Source organism: Chroicocephalus ridibundus, chromosome 13 (genome assembly GCF_963924245.1).
Source record: "Chroicocephalus ridibundus chromosome 13, bChrRid1.1, whole genome shotgun sequence".
NCBI lineage: Eukaryota > Metazoa > Chordata > Aves > Charadriiformes > Laridae > Chroicocephalus > Chroicocephalus ridibundus.
In genome coordinates, this window is record NC_086296.1 from 4,892,851 (window position 1) to 4,909,230 (window position 16,380).

General features: G+C 41.4%; 1 protein-coding gene across 6 annotated transcripts in view; it reads right to left on the reverse strand.

Moving 5' to 3' along the window:
- MLXIP (MLX interacting protein) overlaps positions 1 to 16,380 on the reverse strand; it is a 54,643-nt gene that overhangs the window by 18,598 nt on the left and 19,665 nt on the right. For all 6 annotated transcript variants that reach the window (XR_010073127.1, XR_010073126.1, XR_010073125.1 and 3 more), the window contains exons 2-9: positions 7,316 to 7,422; positions 6,884 to 6,969; positions 5,553 to 5,642; positions 5,237 to 5,278; positions 3,778 to 3,949; positions 2,694 to 2,783; positions 1,794 to 1,885; positions 977 to 1,640 (exon numbers count right to left, since the gene is read on the reverse strand). Coding sequence is in view for 3 of the 6 variants with exons in the window: in XM_063350792.1 (XP_063206862.1) it covers positions 977 to 1,640; positions 1,794 to 1,885; positions 2,694 to 2,783; positions 3,778 to 3,949; positions 5,237 to 5,278; positions 5,553 to 5,642; positions 6,884 to 6,969; positions 7,316 to 7,422 (1,343 nt within the window). In the remaining 3 variants the exon portion in view is untranslated. The remainder of the gene's footprint in view (positions 1 to 976; positions 1,641 to 1,793; positions 1,886 to 2,693; positions 2,784 to 3,777; positions 3,950 to 5,236; positions 5,279 to 5,552; positions 5,643 to 6,883; positions 6,970 to 7,315; positions 7,423 to 16,380) is intronic.

The window sequence follows — 16,380 nt, forward strand, 5'->3', positions numbered from 1 at the left end:
CCTACCCTAGCCTTGAGCGTTCCCACAAGAACCACCACAAGCAAAACTCTCTCTGCTCATGCTTGCTATTCTTAGCCTTGTGCAGTGCCAACAGCTCCAAATCACACCCAATGTGGAGGTCCCAGCATTATCAGTTAGGCACTCATACTCTAACTGAAAACCACGTGCTCCTGAGAGCATCTCAAGAGTCTGTAAGACTCCTTGAGACAAAGATCTCCAGCTCCCCCTGCCTGTCCATTGTCCTTCCCCACTGCAAGGACTGATTCTCATCACTCTGGTCCTGCTAGCGAGCACTGATGGTCCGTGAGAGGCACACTCCCACGCTTCCATCTGGACCAATGCTGTGGTCCACTTCAAAAGCTGCTCCCTATCTAACACTATACTTGGTCTCAAAGAGTTTCAGGCACACCTAAGATGAGCGCCAGAATACATCCAAAGTATTACCAAAGGATGTACACCAGTACGCTGGTATTACAGAGTGTGATGATGCACAGGCTGGCATAGTAACTTGTCCAGGGCAACCGTATGATTCAATGACAGGGACAGATCTGCCATTCTCCATCCATACGATCTCCCTACCACCTCCTGTTCTACTGTGGTTGAATGCTCTGAGCAGCAGAGCAAATCAGGACAGCATTAAACATCAAAAACAAGATTTCTATGGGGCAGGAGCACAAAGCTCTAGTCATCCCATGTGCTGATGCATCTATAAAGCCCAGTACAAATTTTACAAGGAGACACCCCCTTTCACAGGTCGGCTTTTCACACTCACAACCAAACTGCTTCCAATCCTCGCAGTAGTCCAGAGCATCCCACTGAACAATGTAGCCACACACCCGTGGATTCAGGGTTTCCTTGGACACCCTCAGGAAGCTCTATTTTTACTTATTAAATAAACCAAGAAAAGCAAGAAGGTGTCTCCTTCCTGCTAATCCCATTCAGAAAAGAAAAACATCACCCTTCCAGTGCTTCTCACCTGGGGTGATGAAGGCATTCTTTAACAATAAGGGCACTGTTTCAGGCTTCGGCGCAGGCACTACTTTTTGTGACTGTTTGGGCCTTGTCCCAGCACTGGCCAGAGGAACAGCTTTGGGGAGCGCAAATGTCAGTTGGGACTGCAGCTGGGGCCGGGGCTGCCCCTGCAGGACAGTAGTCTGGAAAGCCAGGTTACAAGGCACTCCAGCACCCGGCTGCTGCGTTGCCAGGACAAGGCTCTGGCTCTGGCTGAAGGTGGTGGCAGGGGCATTGTGGGTCAACGTAGCGGAAGCTGTGTGGGTGATAACTGTAGATTCACAGAGGCCAAACTTCTGGGTTTCTGGTGCAGCAAATGAAGCTGGTGGAGAGCTTAAGCTAGAATTCAGAGGCACTGCAGGCAACGGGGACTGGTGCTGTTGTGTTGCAGGTTGAAGCAGTGGCAAGGGTGTCTGGAACACTGGCATAAAAGTCTGTGGCCCGCTGAGAGACGAGTCAGGAGTGAAGTCCGCTGGCTGGATGAAAGATCCCCCACTTCTCATGCTGGAACACTGGTCAGTGCCAACATCAGGAATGACAGGAGCAGGTACTGAGGAAGCAATCAGTCCGTCACTGATGTTCCCTGCTGGAAGTGTGTTGGGCAATGAATCTGACGGCAGGACAGGAGACTGACAGAAAAGAAAAATATTACAGATTCAGACATGACCCCTGAAACTCTTGTCTGAACACCTTCTGCGAAGGACATGGCTCATGTGTGAGAGTCTTCACAGCACACGTATGCTGGAAGTGAGGCTGTTTTAAACATTGAGAACCTCTCTCACCTGGGAAGAATGGCTGCTGCTATCTGTTGTAGCTGAGCTGACAGCAGACACAGAAGGAAAATAATTACTGGAACGACTGGGTGTGAATAAATCTGAAATATGAAAAGTCACCTATTAGTTTTCTAATTTTCATACTCAAGGTACAGCATTGCTAGATACTAAAATTCAGAGGAATATCAATATTACTTAGCAAATAATGAAACCCCAAGACTTTTACTTCATACAACTGCTGCCGACTGAGCAATCAATTGTTGTCTTCCAGAGGAAGCGATCTCTCCAGGGCAGACTCCTTCAACTTTTGTGCCTAAGGTTCACCTATATGCAGGTAGCCAAGAGCTGATGCTCAATGCAGTCATCTGATGCAGACTGCATGCAGGCCCAGCAAACAGATGTGACTTTTGACTTCCGTGAAGATCCGTAACCATCAAAGTCATCAGTAGTAAGTTTAATGTCACATGTAATTCTTGACTGTACCAGAAAATGTTCCAGGTAAAGCATTAAGTCACTTCATCACTAAAAAGTGCTAAACAGGAAAACCTTAGTGATTCTGTGAGTTCTCCTGTCCACATCTGATGTTCTGTCTTTAATTACTCAATAACTTAAGGTCTAAATGCTATTCTTTTTAAAGGCAAATTAACAACCAGGTTCAAACTTTGGAATAAACAATCCTAAAGTGACTCCTAAACCCAGGTAAGTAAAGGACTGAGGCCACAAAGGAGTCTACCCACATCTGCTTGAAATAATGAACAATGAAAACACGTATCAAGTGTTCTTCACCTTTCACTCAAATCTCCTACCTTCTAAAGAAAGCAGATATCTGCAATATTTAATCTTCTGTTAAAAACTAGTTAAACCACTACAATTTTAAAGAACTTAATTGACTATATATAGGATTCTTACCCTGAAAAGGCTCAAAAGTATCCATAAAATCAAAATTCGGCTGGAGAGGAATAAGCCCTGGTTGAATCATGTCAGCATTTCCTAAGTGTGCTGCAAAATTCAGGAGACAGATTAGATTAGCTTCGCATCACTCACACAGTAACAGCAGTAGGTATACAGCATTTGGCTAGAACAATAACACAGGCTCCACAGCCAGGCTTGGACAGAACATTTAGAGAAAACCTGCTGCTGAAATGAACCGAGCACCTGCTTTTCTTCAGAACTACAAAACCACTGGGGAATGAAACTTTCAACTAGCAAAATGGAAGAGGTGAAACCTGAAGGCTCTAACTTACAACTGGGGATTGCCAAGCTTGAATACCTCCTGCTCCCAAACCTCCTGTTCTGCCCTTGCTGCATGATACATAAACTTGCTGGGAAGCACGACATGAACCACCACAGCTCATAGCACAGTATTAAAAAAAAAAAAACAAAACCAAAAACCAAAAAAAACACAGCAAAACAAAACATCATCCATTTCATTTTGCCTCAAGTACACTTCATGTAAACCACAGCTGCTCTGGAGCTGCTCAGACAGCTTAGACATCCATGCAGCAAGGATGATGCGTAGTGGACATCTGCTGTCCCATTAGACCATCAGAGCCTTCATTTAGAGAGCATTCACAGAACTGTATAGCTCTTGAGATTGTTTTCACAGGAGATGTGACTTGCGCTTGTTATAAGGGACATATCCAAAGAAAAATACATTGGCTCTCCCTTAAAAATACACACACACGTAAGCTTTGAGATAAATAACAATGCCTTCACCACTGATAAATACTGCTCATTACAGATTTATTCAGAGCAACATTAGAGGAGAATGCTAAGAGCAGTATGTAAGAAGCTAAAACAGAAATTAAATAGGGATAAATAACTGGGATTCCATAACCCATAAAGCATAAGACAGCGACATTCTCTGACCTACTTTTATCTGTATTAGCAAAGTAAGATCAATTTCTTTGGCACGACTAGAAGAGTTGCAAAGCAACAAACCAGACTTCTCCTAGAGGTTCCCACTGCAACATAGCTAACAATCAAAAAATACCTATGTCCCTGGAATTTGGCCAGGAAACGAGCTGATGTGAAGACAGCGTGGAGAACAGCGTATCGGTGAACTCGGACATAAGCATATCTGCATCCAAGAGGCTGCCTTCCTCCATCGGGACAGGGGTTTCTCTGCCATACCTTCTTTTTTGCCAGAGAACCACATCATCATCCTGACGAAGGAAAGGAAGAAGAGTCAGGCTGCCTAGACAATGCTAAAGCATTCCTGTGCAGGTATAGAAAAACAGCCTTAATTTTTCACATTTTTAGTGAAAGAAACTCATTTAAGAGCCATTCAAATGTACTGAAACAAACCAGTCATACTTCCGATACAACAACAACAACTTCATATCACTGATATGAGAAACAGAAAACTTCAGTAGAATACCACAATACTCTGGGAAAGGTTTTTGCCCAAAAACCAGATGTTGACTAGAAGGATATAAGGCAAAATAACTTCACTAACACTTTCTAGTTTCATTGATTATACATATATTTTTGCAGTTTAATGATCCCTTGGTTTGAATAAAGACTTAAAAATAACATGCACAGCAAAACCTCAAAGCAAACAACTCATATCTTGGGGTGTATCTCAATCTCTGAAATGTAATTAAGTGTAACTGTAATCCGACTTTGCACAAGATATGTTGATGTTCTTGTGGACACTTTTAGCCTATGAAAAATACAACATAATGTGACTTGGCTTACCCATCCTTCACTACAGGCTAAGCTAAATTGCATTCCCTTGCATTTGCTGCAGACTAAAAGCACACCCAGTCAGGTTGCTGGGGCTGAGCCAACGTGCAGCTGCAACTACACCAGCATACCACGATGGTGCGTTAGAGCTCATGGCCAAAACAGCTGAGAGTTTTGTAAAACTCTAACAGATACAGATTTATGCTTAGCTCCAAAAAGAAAAAAGAACAACAATCAGAACAGTGCTTCTAATCATCAGTTTTTACGCCCAAAATAGGTTTGATTGCTTTAGGGATTGTACTAAATGGTGATACCGTTGTTCCTATAAACACTTTGCCTTTTTTAGGATCCCGACACATTATTTGCCCATGTTGCGGGCAGCGGAAGATCTGCAACATGTAGCAGACACATCTTCAGAGATCCAGTTACACAAGCAAGGCAGTAGTGCCAGCTACAACTCAGTAACAAGATGAAGCAATATGCCAGCCCTCAAAGAGATTGATCTTTCTGGCCACCCAATACTAATTCTCATTTCTTCTGTCACAGCACTTTACATTCAACCTCTCCTCCATCCAATTTAAGCTACAAGTCTTACATTGCTCTCTAAGGCACAGAAACATTAAGGTGTCTAACCTTAATTAAGAGCTAAGCAAGATGCTTGTCTTTAGATTTTAATCAATGCAAGCTACTGCATGTTACAGCTTTGTTCCTAATTGCAGCTTCTACAGACACAAATGCTTCCACTTATCAGCAGTATTACCTACCCTGACCAAACTTGAAAGATCTTCATCTTTATGTTTCTGTAACTGCAAAAGGAGAGCAAAACAGATGTTAAAGTCAGAATAGGTCCCATACATGCCAGTAGAAGACCTGGTTTTGCAAAACATTTAAGAGCCAATCACACACAATGAGTCTCTGCACATCAATTTTTAGTTAAGTGAGACTAATCAGATGAGTATGCTTGCACTAGCTTTTCAACTGTTTTAAGTATTCTTCCATGTTAGCAAAAGTGACATCAAAACTCAAAAAGTGACAATATACTGATCAAGTAAGCTACTTTCACTGCGTAAACCAACAGACCCTTTTCTTGAAGTATGTTCTCCACTTGTGGTATTCCCTGATGACTATTTCAATTCTTCGTTTCCAGTATTTCCCTTCCGTTGCAATGGCCTGAGAACACAAACACATACCACGAATTACACGGAATCACATAATGACTGAACGTTCAATAAATTTCCAAGCAAATATTCAGGCAGAAAAAAATGCAAAAGAAAGCATGCTAATTCTGTTTGAGTTCATGTATCAGCACTCGACACTGTCCCAAAGTTCAGCTATTACAGAGCAAATCTGACAGTACTAACTTCATTTTTCCCCACAATAAACAAACAAGAGATGATGTCTGACTGCACCGTCAGCATCTACCACATCAGTTCAACCACAACCTGTAGTTAAGAAATGGCAAAAAAACCCCACTCTGAGAAGAATTTACTAAAATATAATGTATAAAGCATATGACACCCTGTTCTGCAGAAAACGGGCAAAGAGAATTTAACAAGTGTACACAAACATGCACACGCGTACACAAAAGCTGTTATGAATGATACAAAGCAATAGAAATCTCAGGTCCAGCTCAGGAAGAAGCGTGACCTTGCAGGCCACTTACTAATAGCAACAAAAAGATCAGAACGATGTGGGTCTTCAGTGCACCACAGATAGCAGTATGTAAGTTGGGGACAGCCTTAACATAACTTTCTTAAGTTCGAGGGTCACTTTTCAGCACAAACATCAACACTGCTCTTTCAAAAACCTGAGACAATTCCACAAACTCATCTGGAACTCCTTCGAGTTATAAATTATTCTAGGGCCTCACTGGTTTTCTGCAAGGAGCCAGAGGGCAGACATTACTTTTCATTTATGTTTACAAGAGCATAAAAATGAAAGTACACATCTTTTTGTGACGTTACCTTGACAGAGATAAAGAAATTGCTTGTTGTCTCGAAACCACACCTCATCAAGTAAATAAAATACAGAAAACTCTCACAGGGTCACTTAGGTTCAATCCCAAAAATAGCCGTCACTCTGATTTCCCACTGACTTCAGCAATCTCCAGCCAGAGAGAGCAGTGGCTGCCAAAATCATAACTATTCAAATTGCACTTCTATGACTTACGTGTGACTAAACTAGAACACAGACATACGTTACATAGATGACAAATGTCCTTCCGGTTGCACCTTGATCACCTCAATGTGATAAACTTACAAAAATGAGTTCAGTCTGCTTTATATTCATGGTTCCTTCTAAATAAACACAACAAAGCAAAGAATTGCTATGCCGCTCTCATATCTAGTGGACTAGAAAAATCTTGTAATAACCTCTAGAGCTCATTATTCTGTTCCCCGGGTTTTACATACCTCTGGCCGACGATGTTCATCAACATCAACAGAGCCGTCCAGTGGAGTCACAAAGTGGCACACTGGATTCTTGCGCTTCTCCAAGTCTGAAACAGGAATGAAAATGCAAGTGCTCAGTATGTGCAGGCTCTGCAGAGAGCTTTGCCACTTCAGTGGCAAGATGTGAAAAAAATCTAGCCAGGGTTTCTTCCAGATAACCAACAGGGAATGGGCAGATCTCAGGCTGTAGCTTGGACTGTTCAGTACAGCCGCTATACGGACATCTTTCAGATAGCACTGATCCAATGTCACTACTGTGATAGCCTCCAACATCTGGGCCTTCAGCAGATTTTTGAGCTTTTCATTAGACAGTAATTTCAATTCTCCTGCTTTTTACATACATGTCTCGGAAAATATTTTATAGCAAGTGACACAAACAACCTCGATACTTACACTGCATGTACCATGCCCTCCAGATGGCGTTATTGAGACGGATTTTATCTCTCCACTGAAGTTTCAAGCCTTTAAAATTTTTCCATTTTGGTGAAACCAGCTTTCCACTGAAACAAAACAGACAACAGATCATTTTGATTTCAGTTTTTCCTCTACCCACTCCTTTCAAGACAAAGCATCCTCCTAAAACTGCCAAACTGTCAACAGAAAAAAAGTACAACAAGCCACACTTGGCCAGAAACAGCTTTTCCCATATGCTGTCCACGGCTTACTCTTCTAGGTGCCAGACATGAGTCTAGTTTTCAACACTCCTTTATGTTCTCATCTGCCTTCTAACAACGGTCATAACTGGTCTCACAAGTATCTTCAGCAGGTCTGAAACTCACTTCACCCACACTTTTCTCCTTGCCAGTATCCCATGTTCTCAAATGCTAGCCTACAACCTCCCATCAGCTCAGAACAAGATTGCTCAAAATTAAGCCCAAAACCTGGCCTAGAGGTTTTTGCACGTTTGGCAACATATAGTTTTGGCTTGGATTTTGCTGAGGAGCTGGATGAAGTCAACACAAGTTCTCTTCTACAGTGCTATCTGAGTAACTCTGGAAAGGAAGAACAAAATGCCACTTCTGGCCCCAGAAAAAAACATCATCCACCAATTCTACAATGCTGGTAAACACAGATGGGTGCACAGGATCACCAACAGACTAGAAATAGTAACTTTTCTGCAAGGAAAGGGAAGGCTGGCAAGGGAAATGGCTTATGTATCAACGATCTTGGGAGGTGGGAGGGAGATGGAAGGAAAAAGAAAGAAGCAATAGGGACGCTGAGAGCAGAGGTAGTAGGAAATATTAATAACGTAGTATATTTGAAGTCACAAATTAAAGTATAGGTACTGTGCCTATCCCAGGTTCTCCCTCTCATTTTTTGCAATTTTAGCCAAACATCTTCCTAGTTTATGTCTCCTTATGCTGTTTGGGCATCCTTGCTACAAGGGAAGTGGACCAGCAACAAAAATCGCAATCAATACAACAACACATGCAAAGGCAAAACATTCATCTTGAAACATTACAGGCATCATGTCAAGAGGTTAAGGTCTTCTGTGGTGAAGAGTACACAAATGAATGACAGGAGCAACGTCACCTCCAAACACTTTGACCTCTCAGAAAACCTGGTCAATCAGCAGTGACTCCTACCATGAGTTGCAGCGATACTAGAGAGAGATGTAATAGAACCAGCCTTGCTAGGGCACTGTATATTTGCTGTCCCATGTTCAGTACAAATGAGCTCAAAGAGCTGAATTATTCTTCAAGTCCCTGGTTTTACACTTAAGCTCTAAAATCACTGAGAGAACAGGAAATACCCCCTACAGAAGTGCCAGGCACTTCCCTTGGCTCGCCCAAGGCTGTGCAGAGGAAGGCCTGAAGCTGGAGAGCTGCTGATTCACAGTTTCCTACTTGGGGTCTGGGAAACCTCCTGATAGCAGCTCTTTGTAAAGAAAACTTGTAATAAAACTTGAAATACTATAAACAAGTAAAAAGTCCTCACAGCCTACACAAAAGAAGCCAGAATGCCAGAGCTACCAATAGTAGGATATTAAACGACCACTTTCTTCAATATTTGGCTCACCATTTCTTTTCCCCTTGCCAGCGCCACAACTGCTGTTACCACCCAGGTATTCCCACAACCATGACAGGAACAGAGGAGCAAATGCCAGACCTCGGTCAAGCAACAAGTAAAGAAAAAACAGTTCTGCTCTTTCAATTTTACTACTATGTATAATGCCAGTTATAGGAATACGGTAAATCACCACCAGGTGAGCTATTACCCAACAGTAAAAAAAGATAATTTTTTTTTTGCTCCTCTCCCTCTTTAAAAATAAACTGCTATGCTTTTGTGCATACGAGGACGCAGTGTAGAGACCAGATATCAACCGCACTGAAAGGACAATTCATAGCAGCAAGAGAGTAGATAAGTGACAAGCTTGTGAGCCCTGTGTTCACCAGGGCCCGTGCCCAGCTGCCCCTTCAGGGTGTACGCTGTGTGCTGAGCTCCAGGCGATGCTGTAAGCCTTATGATGCTGGGGCAGCCTTTGGGCTGCTGGTGCTTGAGAAGAAATAATGTATAAACAAAATCTGGTACACAAAATAGAACACTGGCTCCCTCTAAGGCAAGTAGACTTGCTGGAGCAAGCAACTTCACTGACTGGAAGTACTAGTGAACCATGTAAACTATTAGCAAGAAACAGGAAAAACTATTGATGTACTTGGGTTGTTCTCTGTAGCTGTGCGCTAAGACGCTCGGAACAACCACACTTTGTATGTTCACTGAAGCCTAGAACAGCTTATTATTCATTTATTTTTGCTAGAGCACCCATACACTGCTTCTAAATTTCAAGACTCTCTCAGTTTATGGAAAGATCTCCAAATTAAGTATTTAATCTCACTGTTATGCAGCTGCTGTGGGTCAGGGCAGACTGTGGATCTCCATCTGCTTAATATTTTCCCCATCTCTGCAAACTATCTCATCACCTTTAGCGCTCACTGCACAGCCAGCTCTGCCTCACAATCATTGCATACCTTGTCGTCTTATACCTTCTAAACCCAGATTAAAGCACATCTTTTTCTGTTTCTCATACGTACATTAACAGTTCGGAGACAGGAGATTAACTTGCTGATGCATCACCAACACTGACAAAATGCCCACGTGCCTCTGACTAAGAAATCTGTCAACTTAATGTTCATCTCTTCATAGCACTGTGTGACTGGACAGTTTGCCAAAGCAACAAAACTCTAATAATCTTCACTCAGAAGAACAAGAACAAATGCTTTTCTACAAAAAAAACCTAAAAGGAACTATAATTAATTCTTGTACACTCCTTGCATCTTCAAAGAGCCAATTAAAACTGGAATTAAACCACAAATAGTTTAAAACATTTTGTATTACATTCTTACAAAATGCTAAACAAAAGTAGTGCATCAAAAGAAGGAAGTGATTAAGAACCTATTCTTAAAATAATTATTATTTTTAGTTCCCATGGGAGCAAAGCACAAGTCCAGCTTGAGGTCATAAGTGAAATGACTTTAGCTTCAGTGGAGAGGAATCAGCATGAAGCTGACAACAATATTTAGACACTATTCCAAATTCCGAAGTCAATGGAAAGTCAATTACTTTGAACAACACTGTGACTGAGAACAGCTGCCTAACTGAAACCCATCTTCAGATTTTAAAGACACAAAACAACAAAAAAAAAAAAAATGGAGAGACCCAGTGGCTGCTGCTCCTGCCAGCTCTCTGTCTCCTAAGACCATGTCGACTCCTACAAGAAACAGAGAGCAACTTGCCAACCAGCTGGACGGTCACGATGTACCTGTGAGCATAAAACATCAGTGCACACATGGTCCTTGCTCCTTCTACAACGGCTGCTGCAAGTCTGCAGGAGTGCTGGTTCCAACGAGGGCAGGAGGAGAGTCCCAAGGGAGGCTTGGACCAAACACTCCATGGTACAAGGCAGGACAGCTGCATCCACACCAGCCGGTGGCATGACCTAGAGGATGTTGGTGCTGCACAGATGGTGCCCAAGGAGAGGAGCGCAGAGGGAACTAGGCTCTCGGTTGCATTCTGCAGGGGCCGTTGCTGCCAGAAGCACAGCCTGCACTACCCAGGATGCGTCGGCTCGTGTAAGCAATGCTGGACAAATATGTGACTTTCATATCTTCATCACTATCAAACACACATCAAATCAAAGTGGCTGAAAACCATCTGGTGGATAATGTGCAATACATTCCAGCAGCTCAGTTCAGTCTCCCATGTAGAAATCTCCACCTCCTGAGACCAGACGTCCTCAAGTGATTTGATCACAACAAACCAACTAAAAAAGCTTCAGCTGAACAGCCAACAGAGCTGGAATTCCCCTTGGACACAGGGGCCCCTGACGTGCTTTGGAGGAGTCGCAGTGTTTTCAGAACAGAAGCTTCAGGCAATCAAGGCTGCTACTTCCACATACTGCAGCTTTCACCTATGAGTTCTGGATATGCCAAGCGAGGCTGGATTCCATTCCCAAGTATTTTTACATACTTTTTCCCAGCTCAAGAACTACCTCAGGCAACTGAGATCCAAGCAGACAGACAAATAACACAGCACCTATCTGTCAGGGTAACACAACTCTCCATCTCTAAAATTCTAGGGAAAGCAGCTGTGTTTCAAAAACAGCTACAAACCTTCAAACATCACAAGATTTGCAGCAAAGTACAAGAAACAGGTGCCCATTGTGAGAGCGCGACCAAATTCCCTTAAACATATCTGATTTTAAAATTTTTCTTCAATCAACTGAAATGTAATTAGGGAGACGGCATGTATTCTAACATGGTATAACACAGATTTTACCCTGGCAATGTCCATTTTTATGCAAAGTTTTGCCTCTGAGGATGTCATCATTCTCTTCTATGTTAATAACACCCGAAATAAAGCACTTCAGGCACACGCAGGCAAACAGTACCTATGGAGGGTTCTTCCATTCTCATCTCCATAGATTTTATTTTTTTTTAAAGACTGTATGTAAAGGGTTGCCTTCCACTGATGATTATCAATGAACAGCATTTCAAGTATATGGCTAACAAATATTAACTAAAAGAGCAGTTAATGAATGATCTTACAGGATATTTTAGTGATGCTTTTGACCCAGGAGGGACAAGGCAAATGGGTGACCTTCTTCCTTAGCAGGTACGGGGCACGTGAGATGCCATTCACAGTTGTTTGGATGATTTCAAATTTAAACCAGTAACTCTCTAACACTGAAAAACCACTCAATCCATAAACTCAATGGAAAAACTCCTGCCAACATCAGTAGAGGCATGATCAAGCTCTGATATAAGATGACTCACAACAGAAGAATCTCCTGGTCTCCTCCCTTAAATCAAGAGGATTTTAAGATGGACTTCGGTCAGCATAAAACCATGTGATACAACCACCCTCTGGATTTGGACAGAAATGGACATTTATCTGTGTGCAAGCCCAGAAGTAGTTTGGGATTTTTTTCATTACTAACTAGCATTAAGAAACACTAGCATTTTAAGAAACACTGATTTCTACAAAGAGCACTGAAGGGGCAGAGAAGGAGAGTTTTAAATATTAAGATATATTCCACCCAAAACAAGACAAACTCAGAAGGCTGATCTGGTCAGCTTACAGAATCCCCATTTAATAGGTGGTTTGAATACATATTGATTAAATGAAAACTATATAGTGTAGTACAGTAGAACTTATGTTTTTTGGGGTTTTTTTTGTTTGTTTGTTTTTTGTTTTTGTTTTTTTTTCACAGCTCAAACACTTTATTAAGCTGGTTTTGATTCAACTTGCAGGTCCCCATCTTTTACCTACCTCAGAAACCATCAAAACAGCACCATAGCATCATGTTTCAAATCCTTTTCTAACAGAAGACATTAGGGAAGACTTTGCTTTAAATACCAGTCTGAAAAATCCCCTTCCCCCATTCCGAAAAGTATTAAGGTCATTCTCCACACCATGACACGTAAATGTTGCTGAGCAAGGAACTTCAGCTGCCAAGCTATCCTGCTATTGTAGTGAACTAAATGCTCCACAAAATAAGAGGTCTCTAAAATACCCTGTGAGGGAAGAAACGCATAATCTCTTGTTTAAAAATAAGGAAACAGTGAGACTGTCCCATGGCTATGAAGTGAGAGAGTGACTGCACTAGAAGCGGGACGCAGATTGTTTTGACATACCACCACACTCTGCATGCAGAACCCTCATTTCTACCCTCTCATCTTTCACTTGTTTTAATATGTAGGCACAAGGAAAATCTCTGTCTAGAGTTGGCTCTCTAGCTCAGGAGAAGTTATTTTTTGCCTTTGCACTCAGATAGCACCTGGCCTAGATCTATCGCAAATGGAATTTAAACATAAACCTCTGAGCGCTGTGGCTCAGATTCCATAGGCCTGACCCTGCTGCCCAAATATATATTCTCAGCAAACACAGCAAAGATACCTTGAAAAGCAGCTACCGCGGACCTGCAGGAATCACTTCTCATACAGGCGATAGGCTCTTGTGTACTACTGCTGTAAGCAATTTATTTTGTTTTCAAATCTGAATTTTGTAAATTCAGTTTACAGGAACAAGCTACAGAAATGTATTGCATTTTCCTCTTTAGTTAACAGATTCCCACTGCCCTTGTGCTAAAAGACCTCTTTTTCTGCCTTGTTAACTCCTGCCCAGCTCCTTCCTGTACATGATCATGCGATTTTTTGGGGTAGACTAAGATTTTTCCGTTTATTGCAGGTGATGGTAATGAGGGTCTTAATTTAAACTATAGGAAAAAAATCCGATTTGATATTACAGTAGCTAAATAGATCAGCTTTTTCAGCAACACAGAAAAGGAACTTTGTGGCTTCTCCCCAGCATTTTTTTTTTGAAGGCGTGATTTTAGTTTGTTTTTTAATCTCCAATCTGTTTTGTTGGGGAGCTGGGTCTGTCAGCTCAGCTCTCCAAGAGCCAAAACTAACAGTATTTCCCCAAACAAAGGTTCATTCAGAGAATCAGATTATATGCATTGTGTGCTGGAGCAAAGAGGCAGGCAAGTGAAACAAAAACATTTCTACATTGAGTAAATGTGTGTAGGACTTGTGAGAAGACCACACTTTAGCATCTTACTATTCGTACCTACAAAATTAATCCCAGCTGCAGCCATAGGATGTTAATCCCAGACAGAGCTAATTTTAAAAGCAAGCATTAGAGCAGCTCACTTTCTCCATTACTTAGTTCATCCTCCTTACCTGAAATCCCCCACAGCAGCGGACTCCAGCTTTGTGGAGGGATGTTATATTGCCCACACTCCACAAACAACAGCAGGGAGCTTTGTGCTGAAATTACATCAAATACTTTAAAACAACCAAGCCCTCCCCACTGTTTGATTCATCTCCTTTTAAAAACAGTACTTCAATCTTGAAGACAGAGATACTAGAATGGTCAAACACTTTTCCTCTATCATGACCATCAGATATTAAGAAGTGTTAGAAAAATAAAAAACAAAAAATCAAAGTTATCCACTGGCAAACTGGAATTGCAACACCTGCCAAGGAACACATTATCTAGACTGGTTTCACCCAGGAAGGCTGAGGTATGCACCTCCTGAAAAGAAACAGGGAAGTACAAGATCAGTCATACACCAGAAGCAAACATTCCCGCCCCAACAAATGCGCTATAGACCTTCACTTATTTATTTTACAAATTGAAGATTACTTGAAGCAAAGTTTGGGTGTTTAATTTAATTTGCATAAATGAAGATTCACAGGGTTTGGATTCTTGCTCTGATAAAGACTGTGTCTACACCGGCAACTCACAAATGGACCCAGTAAGTGTCGTGGCACGCTGAGCGCTACCCTGCAAGGGCCTGGCTTATGCCAGCAGACCTGTAATTGCCAAGGCAACGTACTGCAGCTGCCCTAGAGAAAAGCAAGGGCTGAAAAACTCACATTTTGAGAGTATTATCGCACCTACACTGACAGCTTTTTATACCACCAGTACATCAATCAAGGAAAGGAGTTTCATGCTGTAGATTTAGCCAAACATAATGTGGACGAGAGCTGCTATACGAAGAGGAAAACTTGCAGACAGCTGGGAACAACCACTGGAGAAACGCTTTCAATGGAAGCAGGTTTCATTCAAGTTATGAAAGGGTGAAAAGAGCACTGAAACAGCACAGAGCAAAGGGGAACATAAAGAGCAGAACAAATATCAAGGAGACATGGAGGCTATGGTGTCCTTCAGCCAGTGTCTATTTAAAGCCTCAGAATATTTAGATGGTTTCTCATTTCCACTCAGAAATCAAAGGATATTTCTAAAAATGTTCCCGCTTTTCTGACATTAGTCCAACATTGACTCACTGTACTACAGAGCTGAAACAGCAAGAAAGCAGAAAAAGCTCCGTAAATTACATCAACAATATTTCAGTCAAAAAGCTGAGAAATGGGCCTCACGATCACCATCTATTGCTGCTAACTCTTGCTCAAAACCTCTTCTTCATCCCTGCTGCACTGAAGTGTGCCCATCTACAAACGTCATGTTCTTTATAACTGAACAAACATTAAAACTTTATAAAATGTCACATACTTCAACTGTTAAAAATCAAGACCTTCTTCAAAGAACTACGAGATACCATCATGAAAAAAAGACACTGATATATAGAACTTACACAGTGCTTTGAGATCCAGGGTCAGAGGCAAGTACCACTACTTTCATTTGCCTAAATCTGAAATGCCAAGATGGAGAGCAGCTGCCCATGGCCACAAAGTATGTCAGTGGCAAAGCGAGGACAGAATGTCAGTGATCAATCATATCCCAGCCACACGCCCCATACTAGAAATACTACCAGCAAAAGTAAGTTTTAGCAAGGATTAGACTTACATATGTCATTTTACACCTTCCCCAGCATAAAAGAATAATTTATGAAATATTTTAATATGCTCAGTATGAAAATGGTATCAAGGTAATGCTGTAAGAATTAAGCTGAACTGCACCTGCTTTATCATTTTATTTGGTGTTGCTCTTTCTCAGCTTGTGTTTTATCAATGAAAAAGAAGAAAAGAGTCTTACTTTTTCTCACACTTGGCTAGCGAATTCAAGATGACATAGAATCCATTTTTATCTAAGTTTATAAATAAACATTAAAATATTTATATTTTCTAAATGCTTTCTGGGGTCTTCTAAGAACACATCTGTTGGCCAGATATCAATGTGAGTAAAAACACCAGATCTCCTCAAATCTTCCTTTAGAAGAAAGCGTCATTGTAAAAACATCGTCAGCAGTTAAAAATCTTAAAATTAAGAGAGTTACAAAACTTTTGCAGTAATACAGGCTTATTATTTAAAAAATAAACCGCACGGGAAATTGTTCTGATTTTTATTTAAACAAATACTGCAACCCAAAGTTTCTATTCTGGTATAAAATGTTAAGAGACACGATCTGTCATTTTATTACTGCCAGATTAGATGTAGATGTGGAGAGCATACAAAATGAAGACCATCACAATTTCTAAGTATTCAGTTAAAAA